The sequence below is a fragment of the Herpailurus yagouaroundi genome, unplaced genomic scaffold, assembly GCF_014898765.1.
Source record: "Herpailurus yagouaroundi ecotype Mexico unplaced genomic scaffold, PumYag 67525, whole genome shotgun sequence".
Lineage (NCBI taxonomy): Eukaryota > Metazoa > Chordata > Mammalia > Carnivora > Felidae > Herpailurus > Herpailurus yagouaroundi.
Window position 1 is genome coordinate 880,296 of NW_024420331.1, and position 25,237 is coordinate 905,532.

Below are 25,237 nucleotides of genomic sequence, written 5' to 3' on the forward strand. Positions count from 1 at the left end.
TTCTGAAAAAGTGGTACTAAGTATTTTATTCACGGGCTAATTTTAAACATTTTTAAAAATGCATGCAAGCCTTTCTCTTGAAAATCCATTTTCTATTAAGATGCAAATGTGATACCTTTTTACCCGGTGGTACCAAGTTTTGATTTGCTTTGACAAGGTGTGAAAGTGCTTTCTTTATGTTCTTCTCTTTCATGCTTTGCAGCACAGCAGAGGGAAGAAAAGTCTCTAATCCCCATTCTTTTCTGCAATAAAGAGCAGATCTTTAATTTCACATTCTTGTGATGATTAGTTATCTAAGGCAAAATGGCGCTCTGATGTTCGATGGAACAAACGAACTCGGGGAAAGGCAGGAAATGGAGATAGGTGCCCGATTAGGGAGGCAACTTTGAATTTACACTCAGGAAACATACCATCTGATCATTAGTACATCTGTTTGCATTCTAAAGGAAACGTATTCTTCCCTCTCCAGAGAGAATGCGTCTGGGACCAATGGGAACTGAAGAGACAATTTATCCAACCCACCTCTGAGTCTCGTTGAATTCATTCACATCTCCGAGTATGTAGTTCCAATACTATTTCTCTCCATTCCTTTGTCTTTTGCTCCCTGTCTGCCCACACTGTGGCTTTGTCTCTTCACTTAGAAGGGCCCGTGCAACCCCTTCATGCCCCCAAACCATTCTGCCCTCCCCTTCCCCTTCACCAAGGGCTACTTCACTAGAAACACACACTTCTCTCCCGGCCAGAAGATCTGGCTCCTTCAATCAACATTTCTTGCTGTGTGTGTGTGTGTGTGTGGGAACGAGGAGTGCCTCTGGTGTGGCATCAGGGTGGGGTTCGTGATCCTTAAGTATGCGTGGCAGTGGTGGGGAGGCGCAAACATCACAAATAGGGGTGGATATAGAAGAAAAACAGATAAAACTGGGCTAATATATGTGCGCAGAGGTCTTATTTCCCCAGCAATGACTACAACCCTACCCCATCAAGGTTCCCTATTTTGAACTCTACAAACTCTATCCGGATTGGTCATGTGCCCAACCAGTGTCTCCTAAGTTATGAAGATCTTCAAGAAGGTTTAGTTATTTCTCCTACTCCAGATCCTCTCCAGAGAAGGGTAGGAAGACAGCCTTCCCCCACTTGATCAATCATGATGATGGTGTTTTTCATGATCACCGTTTCTTCCTCCTCCTCCCCCTTTTCCACTTGTATTTATTATTTCTCCCCATCATCTGGCACTCCTTCTGGGGTGCCTGGGAATTCTGTTTGTATCATTATTTTAGATCATTACTTTTCATATCTGTATAATCAGACCACACGTTCTTTGATGCTGAGGATTCTAATTTATACTTACTTGGACTTTCTACCGTCCTAGTGTGAATACCACACAAAACGCTCAGTGAACAGTTGTCCGGTGAGTGGACTGATTAGTGAGAACCTTATTGTGGACTCTGTAAGATTCTTCCTCAAGCCAGTTATCTCTGGGAGGCTTCTGACTGTACCATATTCAAACTGGTAAAACGTGCATACAGGCAACGGGAAGAGAAAGGCATCTAAGTTGTCTGAAAACCGTGTCAAGTTGGACACACCACCTTTTCATATGGAAGCCAGTATCGTCCACCCCCGCGAAACATAAGGAAGGGGGACGGAGGGGCTGAATGTGTCCGACTGAGCGGAAGACCTCTTTGTGGGCGGAGTCTCTCTCAGGAGACAGTCATGGCCTGTGTGGCAAGAGATAAGGCATCTGTGAAAAAGACTGGGTGGAGAATGGAGGGCCTGAGGCTCTCAAATCGCACACAAGGATCTGTCCCTCGGCGTAGACAGGAGAACCGAGACTTTTGAGAACAGTGGCCTTGGAATCAGCAAACCGGGGCTCTGATCCTCCCCAACACGGGCTCCTGAACTCATTGGGAAGAAGCCATTCTGCTCCCTGGTGGGTCCGCCTGGCACCTTGGGAAGTTAGAAAGGCTTAATAGGCAGCCCATGGGAAGCTTCTTTGGAAGGTGGGATTTCAATTAGCTTGCATATCACTTGCGTAGGCGGAGAGGGCTCTAGGGCTTTGAGTGTTACGTGGAGATGTGGCTTCGGTCCTGCCACGAACTTTGAAATAGGAGCGTTCCTCTCTCTTAGCATTAGAGCGGCCATGATTAAGAGAGCAGCTTGGCTGCTCTCGGCTTCTGAGCCACCTGCCAACGGGAAGCATACGGACGGGGCGACAGAGGGCTCTCTTTGAAAGGATGACCCTTCAATAGACCTGAGGGCAACACGACTGCCTTTTTCTAACAGGGAATCTTCTCTGGCCAACATTCGAATCGTGAAACAAAATTTGATTGTATGGCATCCTTTCCCGCGGCCACATTTCTTTACCACAGATACCATCCTTCCTGATTACGGCTAAGAGCATTACTTTCATACCGTATCTTAGCAATCTAAAGCAATCTCAGGTTACGCAGGCCGCAGTCTTAACACAGGTGCTTCTACTGATCACACGACCTATAGCACAAGACGGAGTCCCACTGCCTGGGTTCGAATCCGGACCCCTCTAGTTAGCAGCTGTGTGACTTGGGCACGTTCCTTAGTCATTATGTGCCTGGGTTTGCTCATCTGTAAAATACAGCTAAAATCCTACTGATCTCCTAGGGATGTCGTGAGAATTAAAGAGCTTAATGTCTGAGAAGCACGGAGACCAAAGCTTGGCTTGGAATCAAGTCCGTTTAGGAATTTTAAAACGTACGCTTTGCTTTCAATCTGGTCCTCATTTTAAACAATTCTCTAAAGGTGGGTTATGTAAGAAATGGATCTCTTCCACCAAAAATGAACATGACGTTCATATATTTTGCCCATGTTTATAACAAATGCCCTGCCACGAGCAGGATCAATTTTGGAAATCGAGACATGCATCGAAAATACACTTGGGCGTTACGGAGGCAGTATCTTTGTGCCTGAAATGGCTCCGAGAGCCAACACTTACTCGATGTATTTGAGGGAGATTTTCTGTGTTTGCTTGGTGGTGACGGTTGCAATGTACATTTGCAAGGCTGCCAGCCGCAGGGCTATGTCGTATTTCAGCTCGGGCCCAAATCGCTCCTGAACCACGTCGTTACAACTCTGCAAAAGAGACCAGCAGAGGGCGCAGCGTGTCAAAGAACCGGCGGCCGGCGCGCTGCCTCCGTGACCCGGTGTTCCAGCTTCCCGTCAAAGGCAAGGGGGCTAAATGTGGAAACATTTCCACCAGGCTGCTTGGAACCCAGTCAGTATTTAATTACATGCACAAACACAGGGACCGCACAAAACATTTAACATTCACCGACAAATGAGCTGCTATTTAAATATTTAGCTTTTGGTAAAAATAATTAGGAATTCAGGTACGAAATTTCCAAACACAGGTGCTGCAACTGAACGCGCAAAGCACTGATAGCAGCATGCGACTTGTGCTGGGCTTGGAATCTCGGGTTCGAATCCTATTCCTCCGCTTCCACAGGGGTGGGCACTTGGGCAAATCCCTGAATTGTGCCGTGCCTCGGTTTCCTCCTGTGTAAATCGGGCACAGTAGTGCTTCCCCATCCACAGGGCTGTGGTGAGGAGGACATGAGCTAACAATGTGAAGCCCTGGGAAGCCGTGAGTGCTCATACGCATCAACCGCAGTCATCACCAATGTCACTAGCTTCCATTTAGCTCTCGAGAGCAGTTCAGGGGGGAGGCAGGTTTAGCAAGGGGTAGGACAGCAGCAGCCCCGGCCTCACACCCACCTGCTTCGGAATCGTGGCTTTGCCAATGCCCACCTGTGCCTGTAGCTTCAACCACTTTACTCTTGCAGCCTCAGTTGGCTCATCTGTGCGATGGGGACTCACACTAATGACGCCACTGGAGCGGTGCCAGTACTGAATGTGCACTCACTAAAGCGTAGCCATTAAAACCCTCGGTTCACTCCAGCGGTGACCCGCCCCTGCTGCGACTCTGAGGGAGTCACGCCACATCTCTGGGCCTCAGTTTGCTCATCTGTAAAAGGGAGACGCCTACCTCACAGGGTGTGTGGTGAGCATCAAACGCAAGGGTGGCTGAGAGCGTGTTGCAACTTGCAAAGTCTAGTGTGACCACAGTGACTGGTTCCCACCGGGCATGCTTGCTCGTTAGGGGCAAAGCACTGAGCTATACATCACCTGGAAGCACAGCGTAGCTTCAGCATATTTTGTGTGTGTGTGTGTGCGTGCGTGTACACACACGCACACACACACACACACACACACTTATTTTTGTTCTGGAAAACTAGGCTTTGGGGCTAGAAACTATGATATTTAGCCTCTTTCTTCCTGCTTTGCCTTGTCCCAAGAAGATTTCAAATGCAAAACTGTATCAGAACATTTACCTCTTTTCCCAGCAAAGCACATTTGTGACCCCATCATGCATTGACTTTACCAAATGGGAACATGTACCCCTGAATGGTTTCTGCACACAACGTTTACCCTTCAAATACTTACCCATGCCCTACTGGTGCCATGCAATGCACACTCTGTCCCCGGGCTCCAGGCTCGTGCCTCTCAGCTTGTCCCCTTGCTCCTAAGAGGGAAGTCACCTCCTCTCCCTGCCTCCATCTTTAACATGGGCTTCTACCTTCGCTCCTCCTGAAAAGCTCACACCTATCTGGATTGCACGGCACTCCTTATTGGAAGCAGGTCCGGTATGAGGTGGGAGATAGGGTGGTCTGAGTGAAGGCAACCATTTTGTTTTGCTGTTGGGTTTACCAGTTACTTCCAAGGGACACGCCTAGGGGTGTCCATAAAGGGACACCATGGGGTTGAGGCTCATCTTACAGTCTCATGAAGGATGAGGGAGAGGAAGCCACCTGGCACAGCACCAGGCCAATATAATCCTCGACACAGGATTAGAGCACAGGATTTAGAGACAAAGACTCCAGGTGTAGTCCTAGGCTCTGTCAGCTACTCATCAAACGGCCTCGAACATGGCATTTCATCTCTCTTGAGTCTGTTTTCTTACCTGAAAAATGGGCTCACTCTCAAGGTTGTTGGTACATCTCTAAGGATGTGTCACAGACTGGAATGTGCTTTATTAGGCTGAGTCACCACTAGGACTTCTCCTAAGAGTTGTGACTGGGATAGTTTTTTCCCATCCCTTTCATACCCTGTATTTAACCAGACTTCTGGGTGAGTTCTTTGTCAAGGTGATTAGTCACTTAATTACATTATATAATTAGTTCAGACTGATCCTGGAGAATTAGTGTGAAGTCTGATATATATATTTATATATATATTTTATGGCACGAATCATACTTTTATTACTCATAATCACATTACTTAAAATACAGTTAACACAAGCAAATGGTGGTCATTGTTTTGCCAAATAGAGGTCCCGATAGACTACTTTAGGCCCACAGAAAGTTCATTTATCATGAACATGTTAGGTATTAAAAAGGCAACCGAGGCTGTTCAAGTGTTTTAAAATATTTTGTAGCCTCTCAGGTGTTGTCCCATTTACTAATTGGTGTAACCATCTTTTCCTTCGTAGATATTGGACAGGTAATTATGAATTACAACAGTGTGAATTACCAGGGCTTTCCGTCACTATATATACTCACATCTGCAGAGTACCTCGTGGCCCAGTAATGAGTAGGTGATTAACAGATGTTACCACCCTCAAGCCTCTATTTTCATTGCCAAGGTTCATGTAGTCAATGGCTATTGTCCTCAACAGCAACCCACAAGGTTGACTTGAGTTTCGTCTTTGCAATGTACATTGCACATTATATAGAGTAATGTATATGGTAATATACACTGTAATGTACATATGGCTTCTGCTTAACTCTTTTGTTCTCTAGGCTCATTTTACGGCGTCTTTTTGGTACCTTAAAATCGACATGGGCACACAGCGCCATTTGCAGATCCACTGACTTCTGTTCGACAGAGAAGTTATTTTGGACATACCTCGCATTCTGTGAAACAGAGTCGGATGCCAAGAAATTCTCATTTCTTATTCTCAGCGGAGGACATATGAGACGATGGTAGCTTAATTTTGGCCCAGCACACATGGCTTCCCACCTCCTTTCCTCCCTCCATTGGCTAATCCTCGAAGGGGTGGCGGGCTAGTCCACCACCCGTGCAACACGCAAGGGGGGACAGTAGAAATGTCATCGGTCTTTTGCCAGTCCCCCCGGGGCAAGATCGCTGGGCAGGATCTCTGCTTCGCAGAACAGCCCCACACGTATAAAAAGTGTCTCTTTTGAATCAGGAAGATCTCGACGAACTGCATTAGATTTGAATCGACACACCTTAAACAGAATTGTGCTTAGCGGTCCTCCTGGTCTACCTAAGAGGTCGGTCCTTCCCAGGAGAAACACAACCACATCCCTCTTTCGTAAAGGCCATGGGCGTTTTAAAATGGGATGTTTAGAGCAGAAGCAGAGTAGAACAGTTTCAAAGCAGCACCTTGTGAATGGGGTGAGTACATAATCATAGCGAATGACAAGTGAACGCATCTGTCTACAGCCACGCACTGACTGGCACCTGTGTAACTGTTTAATTGCAACTAACAAGCCAAAAAACGTAGCACATCATCTGAGCAGCCACGGCAGAGCCCCAGCTTGGTTCTCAGCAGGGCTAGGGGAAGAGGCAGTAACGCATTGGCTGAGAAGCAGGCAGTCACCTCTGGGTCACTTGGCCTGCTGGGGAACAGGGGATAGAGTTGAGGGGTCCGGGTGGCCCAAGTTTAACATTTAAAAAAACCCAGGTCATGACAGTTTCACTGTTCTGGGTAGGAAACGGTATAAAGTACACTGCACATATCTTTACTTGCCTTTTCCAGATGACTCAGGATTATCTTCATGAACGTCAATCATCCTACTGAGCTGTAAGTACCAGAATCTCTTCCGAAGAGCACTGAGGTGGGGGACGTTTAAGTGAGCCTTGCGTTTAGTGCCCTATGTGCTAGAATGTTCTAGTACATCCGGCTTCTTTTGCCTTCGGTTTAATTTCTGTTCTCCAGGCATTCTTGCCACTTTATGTCCCCATTCCCAACCTCTGTCTCTGTGCCATCTTCTACGTGTTTTCTTTTCCCACTCAACGTTTTAAAGGGGCTTTGAAATATACAAGAAAATACTGAGACTAGTAAAACAAAACCAGTGTATCAACTACCTAGGCTGAACAAATGTTTCTTTTTTTTTCTTTTCCCACCTTCTTTGTTTTTTATTTCTTATGGCTCCAGAAGTCTTGGCCTTACACAGGTATGTCTAACCAAAGGGGGCACGTCTTTGGGGTTTTGTTGTTGTTTTTTGCCTCACTTTGGCAGTTTCTCCCTTTTTTGTCAGGGGAGGTTACATTTAGGTTTACAATCTCTGAGTAGTTCTAATGTGAGATGCTTAAACTTCAGGTAAATGGGTTCTTACTGTTTAATGTGATTGTACTGGGAATTTAAGCGAGAGTAATGGGTAGCAGTTAGGGAAAAATACAAGAACATCTCCTAAAGTCAGACGAATAAATTCCCTTTGGGGCAAACTAGCGAAAGACTCTCATCTCTGGAAGCCTTGTTTTTTGAGAATTATAACCCAGAATTAGATATAGTCAGTCTGCAAAGGATACTTTTTTTTAAAAGTCTTATTGCCTTGAAATGAATTATTCCACTATAAGGAATATCCTATTTCAGAACACTCTAAGCACCAAATAAATGAGTGCATAAATGAGTAAATAAAGGACAAAGGGAAAAAAATCTTTTTCATAGCAGAATGCCAATTAATCAATGAAGAAGAAATAATGGAATTAAAAAAGTCATCATTTTAAAACCATTGCAGTAATAACGGATTCAGGCAAGACGCATGAATGAATTCTGAAACTGGTGAGTGAAAGGGTATTAATTACTCTCCACAAATTACCTATTAATCACAAAAAAAGTAGTAACTTCTGGATGGATAAACTTGGAGAACGTTGCCTTAACCAAGAGTCAAAGTTAACCTCATCATGAAGGGGACAAACTGACATCATCATATGCCTCTGCCCAAATGACATACCCTCAACCTAATCAGGAGAGAAACATCAGAGGAACTCGAATTCCGAGATTTCTATAAAATAACTGGCCAGCACTCCTCAAATCTGTCGAAGCCTTGAAAGTCAAAGAAAGAATGAGGAATGTTCTGGACTTAAGGAGATTAAAGTGACATGATACCGAGATGCAAAATGGGATCCTGTTTTGGATCCTGTTATAAAAAAAAAAAAAAAAAAAAAAAAAAAAAACTGACATAAAGGCCATTTTGGGGACAGTGGGAAGACAGTTTCCTCGTTATTATTAGAAATATTATTAGAATATTTGTGTATTCTATATAGAATAGTGTATTATTAGAAAATACACACTGAAGTAGTTAGGGGTAAATGAACATGACTTGGTAAATGACATTCATTTACCAAATCAATGACCATGATTTGGTAAATGAACTTGTGTGTGTGTGTGTGTGTGTGTGTGTGTGTGTGTGTGTGTGTGTGTTGGGGCGCGGGACAGGGAGGTGAGCACGTGTTCATACTTATGAAATTATTTCAAAAGTGAAAGTAGCAAAACAGAGTCATCTCATGATGCACTGAGCGTGGGGTGGGGGCCAAAGAGAAAGAAGATTCCAAATGAAGGAGTTTAGGGGAAAAACCCCCAAATTTAATTTATCCCCCAATATTCATATAAAACATGCTCAAATTCTCACATACCTGAACGTAGAGATACTCGAATGCAACTGGATCTCTCCGTAAAAGGTCAATTGGATCCTTCGGGACAAAGCTAATGCGGAAAAGACACCTCATCTTATGGGAGCTGGGCCGCTGTGTCACCTAGAAGAGCAGACGGATCACAAGAATCCTTCAGTGCAGGCAAAGGCAACTTTGTTTGAACGCCAGAGAAGGAGGTGGTCGAAGGTCTTTTACTCTGTGTCATAGATACTCCCCGAAAACTGCTCAGACCCTGGGTCTTGCTCCCCAGAAGCAGACCCTGACATGAGGGTCTTACTAAAGAACTGCTCCCAGGAGAGGCCAGTAAGGGAGTGGGTGAAGCAGGTCAGGCAGGAGAGGACACTAAACAAAGGCAATAACCCTCATCACGGAGCCACCGGACCACTGAAAAGTCCTTGGTTCCAGGCCGTTCCAGGGGGATGGGAGTTTCCTGATGTGTACGGAACGGGTGCCAGGGGTCTGAGGTTGGTCCCCTGAAGAAGACTGGAAAGTAGGAAGATGCAAGTTTGGGCCCGTGCGCTAATTCTGGAATCCACAAGTTTCCAAACTACCCCGCACTTTTTGGTATCACGACATTGTTCAAATCGTTCAAAGGAGCTTCAAATACTCCACAGGTTCTTCGGGGCTGAGGACCACGGACCGTTTTGTAACCCTGACGCAGCTTTCTGGCTGTGGGCAGGATCACAAAGCCAAGTGGACTCACGAGCCCATGGGCCGGGGGCTGCTCATCACGGGCTGGTGGTCAAGCAAACCAGGAAGAAGAAAATACGGGCACCTAAGAGACCAGTAGTGTGGCTCGGGTCTGCTGTGGGGTTTTATGGGGATGTCCTAGGGTATTTTGTCTGAAGGTCTGTGCTGATGTTAGAAAGTCAGGTATCATTTATCTCCAGCTCCTTTCATTACTGCTTAGAATCCATCTTTCCTGAATTTTCCACAAGCGACCTTGAGCCTATTTTTATCGTCAGTAGGCTACACTAGTTTTGGGCAATAATGTAATGCAAAAAAAGTGCTTTAGACTCATTAGAAACAGCAGCCCATAAAAATAACAGTCCCTAAAACAAGAAAACAATTTCCTGGAAACGTACACATTTCTTATACTTATTCTCATTTTCTACCATGCCTATAAATACTTTATTGATCTAGCTTTTCAAATGCAGTGATTTCAAAGGCATATAGCTGATTCGTTTCAGGATATTTAAATCCATAAGTTTTCTTTTCTAGGGAGCATACTTGAAGTTTTAACACTTTGCTTTTCATTCTGATAAACACAGCCACTTCTACAAAGAGAAGGGAAAAATCAGGGTTGCAGGCTTTCTGCTTCCTTCTAACATTTTAACGGAAATTTAAAAACCTGGAGATCAGTGTGGAATGAGAAGTCATGGTTGCCTAGCTCCAGAAGACACGTTGAAAGAATCTTTGTCCTGCTAAACCAGCAAGAAGCTTTCCCGTAAAGGCTGTGCGGTAGATAGAAGTTCAGAGGGAGAGTGTATCTAGCAATATCAAAAGGTTGTGGGAAGTTTCACTAGACTCCTACTTACTGGCTGTCGGCCCATATCCCCTTGGCATTTATGACCACGAGCTGAAGGCTACTTCCTGCAAACACCGGTGACCACTGGCCAGCACCAGGCGACCCTGCGCGGCCAGGGAGCACCCGTCCTCGGAAGCAGCCCACACCACCACCAGCCGGAAGACGCCCCTGCCCCACTTCCCTCCCTCTCCCAGTGTTTCCGGATCTCTCCTCCCCATAAACCACGGGCACCCAAACCCTTGTCTTAAGTTCAGCTTCGGGAGGAACTCCGAGCCAAACAGTGATCTTGCCCATGTGGGATTCTAAATATCGGGGGTTGCTCCCCTGTAACAAAGCATAAAGTAAGTCATCGGTTTCCAAGGGAGTTTTGGCACAGGTTAAAACAAGAAACGATCATTAGAAGCGGTTTAAAGTATCTCCAGGTAGATTCAAACCTGAGAAAAATAGGTCAAGTGTAGATTGAGGGCTGTAAATGTACACAAACGACAGCTTTATAACTAATTCCCTGCACTGAGTTGGACTGAATCAAGAGACTTAGGCATGTCGTGGGACCCAACTCGTGGGGCACCAGCTTTTAATTATGCAGCAACCGCGAAGACTTAAATGCGACAACGCTTTCTGCTACCCCGTCCGTCTGGGGGGCACCTCCTGCTCCTCCTCCTGGTCTCCCCCTCCCTGAAGTTCCTTCCTCACTCACTGAGCTCTCCTCCGTAAGAGGAGTCAGTTGAGATCCCTTCTACCTCCGGCAAAGACTGCGTGTGCGGAATCACGAGAGAAAGGAGGGTGCCACGCTGAATTCAGCAGCCAAGCAGCCTGCCTGTCTCCCCAGAGAACAGATGGGGGTGGCCTGTTGGTGGCCAGGAACTGGGACGCACTGGTGGATCCAACATTGACAGTGAGCAGCACTGGGGTGGGCATTTCAAGCCTCCACAAACAGGCAAGTGTGCACCCAGAACTTAAGACAACTAACTAGGATTCTGATTTAATTTAAATAATCTCAGAAGCCATTTCTTTTCAATGGTTTCGAGAGATGCATTGTCAAAGCAGGCGAACAAGTCCTTCCCATGACATAAAACATGATTCTGCGGAGCCACATTCCCAGTGAGTATGTTGCATCCACAGGACTCCTGAAACAGAATGCTACGGGCACCGGTGACAGTCGCAACAAAGTTTATTACAATGAGAGGCAAGGCCGACCGATCAGGACCAACACTCTTGATAAGAGTGTGGCTCCGAACAGCCGGGGTACAGAGTTTTTAAAGCCGATCACATCGTTTTATCGTTATCTGGGAACAGAACAGAGAAACAGTTCCCAGATGAGTTAGAAACAGTTGCCAGATGAGTCAGAAACAGTTATCGAATGAGGTGATTATTTTAGACTTTCTGCCGCTAAGTTGCAACCAGTGGATCTCCTTGACCTTGTCTCTGATGCTCTTTTTTTGAGCTTTTGTTTCCTTCATTGGTAAAGCCTGATTCACAAGAGTATGAAGTATGATTTACAAGAGTAAAAGCAAGGCTGTTATCTTTTGACCTTCAGTGTCAGAACAAAGTTGTTATCTTTCAAGCTAAGCGTTAGCCCTACAGTACAATTTAACCCTTACAAGTACGTGCCGAGTCTTTAGCAACTCCGCACGTGACGCCGACTGACGGGCTACAGAAAAATGAACAAAATAGAGAAGCGTCACCTTGAGGTGTACAACCCATTGTGAATGCCAGAGCTTTCTTTAGTGGGGATCCCCAGGGCCTCAGTGAGTACACTGAAGGGAGGAGAGGACAGGGGAATTCTGGGGCCAGAGGGCCTCGGCTCTCACCGGCAGGCATAATTTCTGCTCTCACCTGCGAGTGTGATGTCACACACCTGAGTTAGAGTCTCCTGTTCATGAAGCAACAGCAGCTTGGTTCCGGCCCCTTCCGTCCTCTGCTCCAGCATGAGGGAGAAGTGTTCGATGCCTTTGATGGAGAGCTTCTCTTGAAGAGTTAAGATGACATCCTTACAGAGGAAACATTGACAAGATGCTATCAAAACCAACGTGGCTCTCTTGCAGAGTTTACCATGACCGAAAAGTGTTGCTCGAATAGGCTTCGGATCTGTAAGTTTTATACGATTCCTGGATCCTGAAGCTTGATATTCCTTTTTCCTGACCTCTCCCACCACCCCGGATCGTTATGGAGTTCAGAAACAGGGAGCCAACGGGGGGACTAGCTGGGGGAGGTGCTCGCTTGTCTTAACTTGGAAAGCTTATCAATAACTTGTGCAGTGGAGTGGGTTCGGTTCCCCTTCTTCTAGATGGGGGGGGGGGGCAATTAAGCCACCTTGGAAAGTGGTCTACCCCAGGGGTGGGCAGAATACCCCCTGTATGCCAAATCCGCTCCCCCCCCACCTGTTTGTATAAATAAAGCTTTATTGAAACACAGTCACACTCGTTTGTTTACATAGTGTCGATGGCTGCTTTTGCCCCTTGCATCGGCCACCGAGATTGTATGGTCTGTGAAGCCTAAAATATTTGCTCCCTGGTCCTGTACAGAGAACGTTTGCTGACCCTTAGTCTACCCTTCTGTTAAGAGCACGCGGTAATGGTTGGAATGTGGGATCTGGAAAGAATCTGGTTTCCACACCCGGCTCGACTTCACGTTAGCTGTGCACCTCCGTGCAAGTTATCAAACTCGGAAGTGTCTTAATGCCCTTATCTATAACCCAGGGATGATGAGAATACCTTATATGTCAGAACAGATACAAGGACTGAATGAGTTCATACAGAGAACACATTTATTGTGGCACTGTTTGACAGAGGTAGGGCACTAGAACAACATAGATATATTAGCTTTTATTCTGAATCTCTGGGGAGGGTAGAATGAACAAGCAATCCTTTAAAGGATTAAACCTTTAGGATCAGACAGGTGTCTTTGAAAATGAAAAAAAAAACGTGACTTATTTTTTTTTCATGATCTGAAAACTAGTAAATGAGCTCTCATTTGAAATGAAATTAAAAAAAAAACAACCCATTACTTTTTTTTTTTCCATGTCCTCAAAAACTAAGTGATCTCTCGGGATAATTTACATGCCTTCGCTAAAAACTCCAAAGAACAGTGCTTTTCATCCTAAGGCAATTGTGCCCTACAGCAACATTTGGCTGCTTCTGGAGACCATTTTGGTTGTCACAATGGGGTTGGAGAGGCTATTGACATTGAGGGATGTGGCTGAACATCTTACAGTGCACAGGACAGCCCCCACAATAAAGAATTCCCTGCTCCGGGGGCGCCTGAATGGCTCAGTCGGTTGAGCATCTGACTATGGCTTAGGTCACGATCTCACGGTTCGTGGGTTCGAGCCCTGCGTCGGGCTCTGGGCTGACAGCTGGGAGCCTGGAGCCTGTTTCAGATTCTGTGTCTCCCTCAGTCTGCCCCTCCGCTGCTCGCACTCTGTCTCTCACATTGTCTCAAAAATCAATAAACATTAAAAAAAAAAAAGAATTCCCTGCTCCAAACAAAGTATCAACAATGCCAAGATGGAAAAACCCTGTAATGACATGGAGGTTTTTTTTTTTTTTTTTTTTTTTGAAGTGATCTCTCTGAAATTTTGATTCTTCCCTATAGACCTTTCTCAGTTTCTTCAGACCCCTACAAAACAAAGATCCCCACACCCACTCACCACCCAAGAGTGGCATTCAACACAAATGCCTCGACTATACTGAATTTCATAAAAAGGTCCTCGGCTTCCTAATTTTTGTTCAAGGCCCAGAAAAGAACGAACAAAACCAGCCTTTGTGTGGCAACAAGCATGTTGTAAAATATTCTCCTGAATCACCCGAGAGGACACTGGCAAATTTTGTTAAACACCGTCATATCGTTCGCCGTGAACTCTGTACTGTTCCCTCGGGGAAGTCAACCTCAGTCTCGTGTGGGTTCCCATAATACAGAGGCCGCAGGGAATTAACAACAGGGCTCTCCTTTAAATTTACGCATATTTCTGTTAAGGAATGCATGCAAGTCTTTACGTGTATCTTCAGGTGGGGTGGCGGGGGGCAATGGCAAGGCGCTTTCCTGACCACTGGGTATCAGGGAACAAGCTGGAGCTTCAGAGGGGTTGTAATAATGCAGCTCGAGGCCTTCAGACTACGTCTGGCCATGCCCACGCATTTCCATACGGTCTGTGTACAAAAGGATTAGTCCTGCCCGAAGAAAGGTCTGTCTCTTTGCTCCTGGCTCTTGGGAGGTAAACTGTAAGCCCTGGGAGCGTACTGCCTGCTAGAAGTGTCTTTAGCTGGTGGTCAGACAGATAGTAGATAGTCTATGTAAACGCCGTGATTTTTTTGTGAGAAAAAAATCTGAGCAAAAGCCTGCCCACCTCTAGGCTAGCGGATCAATAGTGAGAGTAACACCTCACCGTACAAGGATCGTGAGTAGGAATAAAGGAAAAGGGCTTCTGTCAGTCATCGGTATTTAAAACGAGCAGCTTTGCACGGAGTTGACACTTGCCGTGGAAGGATTTTAAGGATGGCTTACACCCTCCGTCATCAATCTAGAACATGGTCTGCTCTATGACCTGCTAGATCGCCACCTATTCAAAGCAATTCCGAACAGGCCACCTGCTAGTATCATGGCAATAAAAATGCACAGTGAGTGGGCCTTCGCAGAAATGCTGCCACTTATAAGGCCTATGCTGATTAATTTAAACGCTGAGAACGAGGGGTTGACTATTGATAGACGTTTTTTTCTTTTTTTTAATTTTTTTTTTCAACGTTTATTTATTTTTGGGACAGAGAGAGACAGAGCATGAACGGGGGAGGGGCAGAGAGAGAGGGAGACACAGAATCGGAAACAGGCTCCAGGCTCCGAGCCATCAGCCCAGAGCCTGACGCGGGGCTCGAACTCCCGGACCGCGAGATCGTGACCTGGCTGAAGTCGGACGCTCAACCGACTGCGCCACCCAGGCGCCCCTTGATAGACGTTTTTATCACAGACTTGATGTTCTCTTGATACATTATTGTACAGATCATCACTAGGTTTTTTTTTTTTTTTTTAAACCTCAATAAAACCTCTTTTATTGTGCCATTTGAAGAAAGCCTATTTTAGGCTGCTGGAGGCATTAGGGAACAATCAATTTCGGAACACACTTTTGTCCAATAAAAAATAGAATATGCACTTTTCTTCCCCAGGAAGGAAGCATGGAGGGAAAGAACCCATCTGCTTTGTTATAATACCCATTATGTAAAACTCACCTGTGGCTTTGCAATAATAGGACTGTTTTGCGCCTCTTCCTTTTCACCCCTTCTCCTGAGAAGCACGCCTCGTTTCTGCCTTTTTATGCATTATTTCCATGAAATTGGTGACAGCAATTAAAAGTAAATGTTATCTTTACATTATTCTCGCCCTCGTTTTTGCTGGACACCACAGTAACAGATACTCAATGAACGGCTAACGTCTTCATCCTCTCGGTGGCGGACATCGCTACGAAATCATACTGGCTTTGGGGCAGGGTGCCAAGCCTTCTTGGGGACGGCCACACTATTTTAATTAAACTGGAGTTGCATTAAAGTGACTAACCCTAGCGATCTGTCAGTGATAGCATGTTATATCATTCTGCAACACACACACACACACACACACACACACACACACACGCAGCAGAACCTTCTTAATTAAAGCTTCTGGTTTTGGTTTGTTTTTAAATATTCATACGCGCCCTTATTTGGAAGCCACCAAAGAAATCTCAGCAATAAACAGATAGTTCTGAGAGAAGGTGCTGTCACACGAGACGGACAGGGTCACTCGCGCCATACCTGCCGGTGTCCAGGTGTAGAGTTTAGCAGGTCCGCTTACCTTTATGGAGGTGCTGCAGTCAAAGCGAAATGATTTGGTCTGCCCATTTTCCAGATACACTTTCAAAACATTTGGCATAAAAAGAAGTGAATTATCCTTAACAGTTTCCTGTTTAACAACAACAACAACAAAGAAGATCAAAGTAGAATTCTGTTCTTTGCAGAAACAGCACCTACCTACAATTTATTCTAATCACAACATAAAACACCACCACCACCAATTGAACTCTCTAAGGCTAAAAGGGGTCTCTCTGGTGATATCTGAGTTTAGTTGTTCAGAGGAAATCTCTTCTTTTCCAGCTACAAATAACTCAGTCGATTCAAACGAAAGAACGTTTTTCCATCAGAAAACAAATCAGATGAATTTCTTTTTTTTTTCTTCCCTCAATCAAGGTTTCCCAGTAGAACACACAATGACAGACATGATGCCTTTGCAATTAAGCCACGATGCTTAGGACAACACGCACAGACTTTAGCAGAGCAGGCTACCTAGAAAAGAACGATGGCCAGCAATGATGACGTTTGATGCGATGCCCGTTGGAACTTGGCAGAAGTCATGAAAAGGGAGTACCGAGCATTCACAAGCTTTAAGTATAAAGTTATTTTATGAAATAATTTTTAACCCATTTAGGAATGTTCCTTAAACTCAAAGGGGACATATAAGGAATGAGGTAGTGTGTTAGAGATTAAAATACTAAGTCTAGGGGCACCTAGGGGGCTTAGTCGGTTAAGTGTCCGACTTTGGCTCAGGTCACGATCTCAAGGTTCACATGGGTTCGAGCCCTGCCTCGGGCTCTGTGTCGACAGCTCAGAGCCTGGAGCCTGCTTTAGATTCTGTGTCTCCCTCTCTCTCTGCCCCTCCCTCACGTGCACTCTGCCTCTCTCTCTCTCAAGAATAAACATTAAAAAATTAAAAAAAAAAAAACAAAACGAAGTCTCTAACACACATCATAACTTAAAAATAATTTAAAAACAGATGCTGGAGACATGGCCAAAAGTAAACAGCAGAAACATAGTCCTTTGAATTTTCTCTTTAATTGGAAATAGGGGGAGAGGGCAGGGAAGGAAGGAAGGCATGTTGGAGGAGTTCTGCCAATCCTTGGAGTGAACTGTGTTTCTCACATGTAGCTGGTCACGAAGTCATAGGAGTCAAGTGGAACTCGGCAATCCTGAAACCACATGTCCCTTGTTTACAGATGAAGAAACTGAAGACAAGATGTCCAGAGACTGGCTAATTTCCAGAAGAGGCTCCGTGGCTTTCGCTTCCTGTTCCTTTCTCTGAATTTCCTCCCTCTCCTTTCTCCTGTGGACTTCACACATGACTTTCCTACTACCCGATTCACTGAGTTGGTTCGCCTCCAACTCGACACGAAATAATACCCGATGACTCAGCAGAGCAAGAGCAGATGGAAAATGAAGATGGTCCCAAAGGTTGAGGAGCTGACCTGAGACGGAAGGTCCCTGCCACACACAGGCCTGCGATGAGGCAGAGGAGCTGCGGGTGATGGCTGACCCCAAGAGCTGTTCTCACACACCAGCTACCTTGAATGGACCTGGTATATCCAGGGCAAAAATAGCCACAGAAGCTTCTAGTCTCCTATTCTCTCTAAAGACACATACACTGGGGCACCGGGATGGCTCAGTGGGTTGGGCGTCCGACTTTGGCTCAGGTCATGATCTCACATCTCATGAGTTCGAGCCCCACGTCGGGCACTTGCTGACAGCTCAGAGCCGGGATCCTGCTTCAGATTCTGTGTCTCCCTCTCTCTCTGCCCCTCCCCACACGTGCTCTCTCTTTCTCAGAAAGTAAATAAACATTAAAACAAAATAGATGCAGACACTGATGACCCAATCTCATGCTCGGAAGCTTGAGAAAAGATGGGGTAAGTTTCAGATGACCTTCTGTGATATCACAATTCCTCTGCGACTGGAACCTTCTGGCCTTAAACTGGGATAGTCTCGTGAGATGGTAATGGATGCTAAGTGCTTTCAGGAAGACAGGGATGCCCTGTGGTGAGCAGGACAACGTGGGGTGAAAGGGGGCCGAGGGGATGGGCTGGGACGTGGCAACCGGGAGGACAAGACCACAGCTGAAATGCTCACAGGGCAGCACAATGACAGCCCTAGGTCCCCCCTGCAAGCATCACATAGTTTCACAGATTGGCCAGCTGACTCCTGGACTCCCAAGTGGGGAAGGCACAGGTCAGCAAGTTCTGGAAAGACACTTGGGCCGGGAGTGCCTAGCTCAGGATGTGCAAGCCTACATCTGCAAATCCAGATCCAGGACCACCCTCAGGGAAGAGTCTGTGACCCCTAACGAGCATGTCATGGATGAGATTTTATCCTTGTGACTCTGTTTAAACACTACCACCAGCAACAACAAAACCCGAACAGCCAAAGCTGGTATTTCAGAAGTCCAAAAACTATTAGTGCCTTAGATGACAGCTTTCGAAAAGCAAAAAACACTATGCTAGATTTTCTTGGGCAAAAAAGAATCAAAAATACAGCAACTTATTGATGTTGGCGCTATTCATTTTGAAGATCAATTATGTGCCTGAGTAATCATGATTTCTATTGAGACCCATTGACAGAGATCCGGGCAGTATTTCCTCACTTCTGGTTGCATATATGAAACTTCCCCATTACTTTAACTTGTCTCCATTTTGATTAATTGAAAGGAAAGAGACATTTAATTTTGAATAAGGAAAAACTTAGGGAAACCTTTCTCAAAATATATAAGGGGAGGATGCTTAGTTGGCAGAATGGGAAGAAGTAGGCGGAAGTTACAAAGAGGTGTATTTTACTGAATATGAGGCAACGCCAGTGATCTCAAATCAAACAAACTCCTTTGCAAAGTAGCGAGGTCTCTAACACTGGAATCATTCGAAGAAAACACTGGACTACTACGTATCGTGGATACACCAGAGGGAACATGTCAACAGCCCTGTGAAATCCAACAAAGACTTCTAAATTGATCATTCCAGAAGAGCGACTGGCCTTGCCTAGTAAAAGGCCCCTGTTTCAGCGACTCTCTCTGAGTCACAAGCAGACAACGGTCAACTCACCGACACTTGGCCGTTGATGATGACCTCCTCGGAGAATCGCACTTTGACTGGATTGGACTTTAATCTTGCCTTTTTTGCAGCACTAATAAATGCTGATTTGGGAGACTAGAAACAAGAAAACATTTGACAGGATTATTGGTAACATAATGCAGACCTTGTACCAGTTGTTTTCTATCTTATCTTCTCAAAAATTGAAAACACGAATTACGGATGCAGTCAAAACCCTGTCATGCGCATAAAGTAGTAAGTTTGACTTAGCAGACCAAACTGCAAATAGCACGTTCCATGTTCTTACTGAGCACATTTCCAAGGATCTTTCTATTTTTTGTTTAAAAAAAAAATTTTTTTAAAGTTTATTTATGTTGAGAGATAGGGCGTGAGCAAGGGAGGGGTGGAGAGAGAGAGAGAGAGAGAGAGAGAGAGAAGCCCAAGCAGGCTCTATGCTATCAGCACAGAGCCCAAGATGGGGCTCGGTCTCACGAACCGTGAGATCATGACCTGAGCCAAAATCAAGAGTCAGAAGCTTAACTGACTGAGCCACCTAGGTGCCCCTACAAAGATCTTTAAAAAAAAATTTAAAAAAAAAAAATTTTTTTTTTCAACGTTTATTTATTTTTGGGACAGAGAGAGACAAAGCATGAACGGGGGAGGGACGGAGAGAGAGGGAGACACAGAATCGGAAACAGGCTCCAGGCTTTGAGCCATCAGCCCAGAGCCTGACACGGGGCTCGAACTCACGGACTGCGAGATCGTGACCTGGCTGAAGTCGGACACTTAACCGACTGCGCCACCCAGGCGCCCCTAAAAAATTTTTTTTAATGTTTATTTATTTTTGAGAGACAGAGAGACAGAACGCAAGCAGGGGAGGGGCACAGAGAGAGGGAGACACAGAATCCAAAGCAGGCTCCAGGCTCCAGACGCCAGCGCAGAGCCCAACACAGGGCTCAAACCCATGAACTGCGAGATCATGACCTAAGCCAAAGTCGAACGCTCAACGGACTGAGCCACCCAGGCGCCCCTCCAAGGATCTTTTTAAATGATGGCTGTGAAAGGACAGAATCCTGGCTTTTTAAAAACATATTTATGTATGTATTTGGAAAGAGAGAGAGTGAGCACGAGCAGGGGAGGGACACAGAGAGAGAGGGAGAGAGAGAATCCTAAGCAGGCTCCGGGCTGTCAGCGTCCACCTTTGGCTCAGGTCATAATCTCAGGGCCGTGAGACGGAGCACAGAGCCTGCTTGGGATTCTCTCTCCCCTCTCTCCCGCTCTCTCTCTCTCTCTTTCAAAATAAATAAACGTTAAAAAAAAAAGTCCTACTACAGAGCTAAAGGGATGTGACAGTGGTGTTCTCCTCAGTATCTCTGTAATTACAGGCCAAGTTTAGTAACGATTAACAAATCGTACAGCCGTGAGTTCATTTGCTGTCAATGTGCCATTTTTTAGCTGAAGGGAAAACATTATTCTCCCTTAATGGTTTTAAGCAGGAGATATTTACGTTGGCATAACGGGTTTAGCACAAGTGAAGGGGCTGTAAGAAAGCTACCCAGAACAGACACTACTAATTAGGCGAGGTGCTTCAACGATGAAGCAGCCGCTGCTCCAGCACTGTTTGGGAAGGAAGGGTCGCACACGTGTTCAACATGGCGGATACTGAGGTGGATCCCTCTGTGCGTCTGAACTTGTAAATGTGCTGTTTGGCCAGATTTTTCTAAAATGGTCTACATCACTCCTTGCCTCAATAAAAAAGTACTTAACAGAACTTAGTTTGTCTTATGCATATCATTTGGTATATAATCTTAGAAGGGATTGATGTTTTCATGGAAGTGGTAAGGTGATTAGCCCCTAAAGTCAGTGGCCCCATAGAGCAGAACTTGTCAAGCTGGGGGTGTTCCTCTCTTCTCTCTGTAGCTATAGCATGCCCATCTCTTATGGCCTCCTTGCTCCCATATTTATTTACCATGCCCTAATGACAAACCTGGAAAACCAGCAAGGAGACTAGATAGCCAAGGTAGTTAGTCAAGTAAATACTATTCTATGTGTATTTGCAAGTCAACAGACTTGGGGATAAAAGTCCAAGAATTCATACAAGTGCATTTTTCTTGTTGTGGACTTGTGACTATTCCATGCAATCAACACCCATTTGAAAAATTACTTTTTGACCATAACAACATAAGCTCGTCATGTCTGAAGGTGACTGAATTAGAGTCAACAAGATAATGGCTTATTCCACTGGCTGGAGTTATTTCTGGAACACGGGGTATGTAAACCAGGCAGGACTGTGGTTTTTACTCAGATCTCTTTTTGCGGCTCAAAAAAACATACAATGTACACCACTCAGAAACCCAAGGAATTAATTCTTAGCAACCTGTAGACCTGTGGGTGCTGATCACAAGCACTTCATATCCTGTGGTGGAAATGACAAGTAATTACCATCTAGAATAATCAGATTCTTTTGCTGTTAATTAATTTTGAGATCAGAAGGGCTCTAATCAGCCTCTGCACCTCTTTCCAAATTTGCTGTTGCTAAGGTGGCCGGAGTAGACGTATGGTGTGCTCCTGATGCTTTTAGTTGCTCTTAGAAGTCACTAGAACATTGTTTGAAAAAAAAAAAATCACATAAATAAGAGACGTTTCTGAAACTGAAGCGTAAGGTCTTGAATTTGCAGTCCCTCTATGTCTACAATACTATTGGCATAGTAGACACTGAGTAAATGTTTGGTGGGGTCTAACTAGCCACAGTCATCACGGGGTAACTTAGCTTGGAGTTCCCCCAAAGCAGAACCTGAGACAAGGAATCATGGGCAGGGAACAGTTATGGGAGGTGCTTCAAGGAAGCATGCATAGGCAAGCAGGAGAAAGGGAGACGGGGCAGAAGAGGAAGCCAATGAAGCATTCTGTAAGTCCGTCACCACCGTAAGCAACTGGGGCTTAACCCTGTTGGGACACTCCAGGAACGAGGCAGACCACAGGCATCAGAGTTATCATGTCCGAGGAGGAGACAGAGAGCTAGGGCATGTGTTCACCAGCTCCTGTCAGTCAGTGATGGAGTGGCTGCTCTTTTGGGAATGAGGACTCCTCAGCACCTCTGGCCTGCTGCACGGGCATCTGCCTGTGGCCAGAAAAAAAACCCCACAATCACCGGTCTCTCAGCTGGCAATTGGGCTGGCGTGCTCCATGTGACACATGTCAAGAAGATGTGGTCTGGGTGCCGATGCCATCTGATACACTGGGCCTCCCTCGGGTGCGTGGGACGGAGTGGAAGCAGGGCAGGAAGTGAGAAGCAGGCAAACAGGTCTGTCTCCTCTTTGGCCTAGAAACAACCCAAGTTCATGGGAATCGTGGTAGCTCCAGGGCAACAGCACCGAGACCGACTTCTCTCAAGTCCCACTGAGCTGGGACTGTGTGAGTGGAGGTAATCGAGACTCTTCCAATAATCTCTGTCTCAGGCCGCGTCAGAACTAGGGAGTTCTGGAAGTTCTAGACTTGGGAACTGTGGAAGGCAGGGTCAAGGGACAGCAGGAAGGATCTGGCCAAGAAAGCTCTCTAATAAATGGAAACAGCGCAAGGAAAGGAGATGGTAGGTCAGAAGAAAACAAATAAAATCCCCAAGAAATCTGGAAATTCCTTTCCTAAAATGCCATCGTCATAGAATGGGGAAATACTACTAAATACAGATGAAGATTTATCCACGAAGGTGCTGTGTGCACAAGCAGAAGAGAAAACAATCGAAGTCAGTATGAAGCGTTTGGTAATAGGGTGTCGGTTAAGTAAATCTTGGTTTAGTATAATGTTTTACAGCCACGTATATGGTGCTTAGAAAGAATTCTGGATGATATGGAAACATGCTTCTGATCCGCTAAGTGAAAGAAGCAGAATAAAGCTGTATGTAAAAGATCTCCACTACTGACACTGGCTGCCTCCGGGGAAAAGATGTGTTCATACTTATTTTCTTGCGTCTGTGTCTCCTTCCGTACTTCCATCACGTCAAAATGGGGGGAAGGAGAGAACCGTCTACAATACTTTAAAAACGAGGCAGCAGCCTGTTAGGAATGACTTCTCCAAAAACTTCAGGAACTGTGAGACTCTTCTCCCGGGCCCGCTGGAGCTGGGCCTCAGGAAAGACTGATTTCCATGGCTGGGCTCGCTTTGGGTGCCCTGGGACCAAGTGCAGGGAGGCGAGAAGGGGTAAACATCAACTCTCTGTCTTGACTGGACCTTGTTATACAGGGGAAATGCAACATAACAAAGGTTGGCCAGCAAGTGACAAAACAAATTAAAATGCTAATTTTCACTCTCCGCAATGAAGTAGACTTTATACACTTTCTTTCGGTCTGGTGGCTCATCTGTTTCAATAGGTCAATCCTGGCTGCTGAGAGAATGTTCAGCAAATACACGGATCCCATATGTTTCTGTATTTTAAAAAGCAACGCGCTGGTAGGGAAATCCAAACACAAAAATGTAAGTAACAACGTGTAGGCTCTTTTCCCGCCTTCTTTTCTCTCTGAGTCCAATCGATCTATTGAAATGACTTGGGGGTTCTACTCCTTCATTTCTGTTCCCACATTTCAGAGGAGAAAGCCACTTTGGGCCAGATCAGTAAGGGAAGACTCTAGGTGGGGCAGTGGTTCCCAAGTGGCGGCAATCCACCCCTCCCCTCCCCAAGGGACACTTGGCAATGTCTGGAGACATTTTTGGTTGTCACAACTCGGGGAGAGGGTGCTACGGGCATCTAGTGGGTAGAGGCCAGAGATACCGCTAAGTATCGTACAGTGCCCAGAATGGCAGCACAGAATGCAGAGATCTCCAGCCCCAGTGTCGGCAGTGGTGACGGTAAAGAACGCTGAGGTAGCATCGAGAGTTTGTGCGGAGGCTTGGAAGGTGAGAAGGGTCTGGCTAGGCCAAGGACGTGTTGGGCTGGAGGATGCGGTGGGCGTTTCAGGAAGGAGGGCTGGTCAAGGCAAGTCAAAGATGAGGATTCCCTCACAGCGGCCGGGCAGGGGGAGAGTGCTGCCGAAAGCAGGGGTGCAGCTATTGGCCAGCAAAGCAGGCAACACTTGCTCCTAAATGTTGCGGCTAAATGTTCACCTTCCATATGGCACAGTATCAACAGCCACCTGAACTCGTGGAAAGTTCCAGATCATCTATTACAGCAAGTTCCATGACCCACTGATAACAGTGAGTGTTCATATGAATAACCTGTGAGTATTCAGGCACCCTCAACTGGCAAAAACAGCAAACAAAGCCACAAGGCACAACCCCACACTTAAGTGGCAAAACCCTTGCTCTTTCTCCAGGTTTATGGCACGGCATGAAACATTACGTCACGTTGCCAAAATAACCTGGTTTGCCATAAAATGGTTCTGATCTTGCTGTGTAATAGGTTATAAAGTGGGAAGAGAGAATTCAGGAAAGACCATATAAACTCGAAGTTCCACCAGGAAGTTACGGTTGGTCAGCCACTTGGTTATTATAGACATTCCCATTGGCTTCACCTAACGTATTTGTCCACTGTGAAGAAATGAGAGAGCGTGGACAGATTTGAAGAGGGTGTGAGTGACAGTTTGGTTCACTTGGTAAACAATGTAAAAAGAGACTAGCGGTTTGGAAGGAATCAAAGAGAAGGGACTAAAAGTAACGGTCACTGGTAAACTAAGCTTTTATTACAAGTACTTATGTCCTGGATGGCACAGTTTGTTTACTTGGCTAATTGTTTACTTGGCTAATTCTATTCGTCATCTTATCAGAATCTTGAATACACATTTTTTTCGCGCCGACAATGCTTAGGCCGTGGTGTTTAGGAGGAAAATGCTGGAACATGGGAGATGAAGAGGTTGGTCAGGAGATGGAGCGTGGCAAAGAGCAGAGCCCCCAACTGCATGGGGAAGAAAACACAAGCGTAAACAGGTGGGAATCTTTGCCAATCCTCGCAAAGGCCACACAAGGTAGCGATGGTCAACGTTTGGGGGAAAATCTGCAGGCATTTGCTAGGGTAGTTTTTAGCTCAACTGCCAATGTATGGGATTCACAAGCAACAGCCAATCTATAGAAATAGAAAGTAAGTTAGTCGTTGCCTGGGACTAAGAGTGGGAAGGAAGCAGTCACTGTAAATGGGAACG

General features: G+C 45.7%; 1 protein-coding gene across 6 annotated transcripts in view; it reads right to left on the reverse strand.

The window, feature by feature from the left end:
* FRMPD4 (FERM and PDZ domain containing 4) overlaps positions 1-25,237 on the reverse strand; it is an 868,248-nt gene that overhangs the window by 15,876 nt on the left and 827,135 nt on the right. For all 6 annotated transcript variants that reach the window (XM_040467604.1, XM_040467603.1, XM_040467607.1 and 3 more), the window contains 6 exons: positions 19,122-19,226; positions 16,058-16,165; positions 12,096-12,227; positions 8,692-8,811; positions 2,966-3,102; positions 116-242 (listed from right to left, as the gene is read on the reverse strand). In XM_040467604.1, coding sequence (XP_040323538.1) covers positions 116-242; positions 2,966-3,102; positions 8,692-8,811; positions 12,096-12,227; positions 16,058-16,165; positions 19,122-19,226 — 729 coding nt within the window. The remainder of the gene's footprint in view (positions 1-115; positions 243-2,965; positions 3,103-8,691; positions 8,812-12,095; positions 12,228-16,057; positions 16,166-19,121; positions 19,227-25,237) is intronic.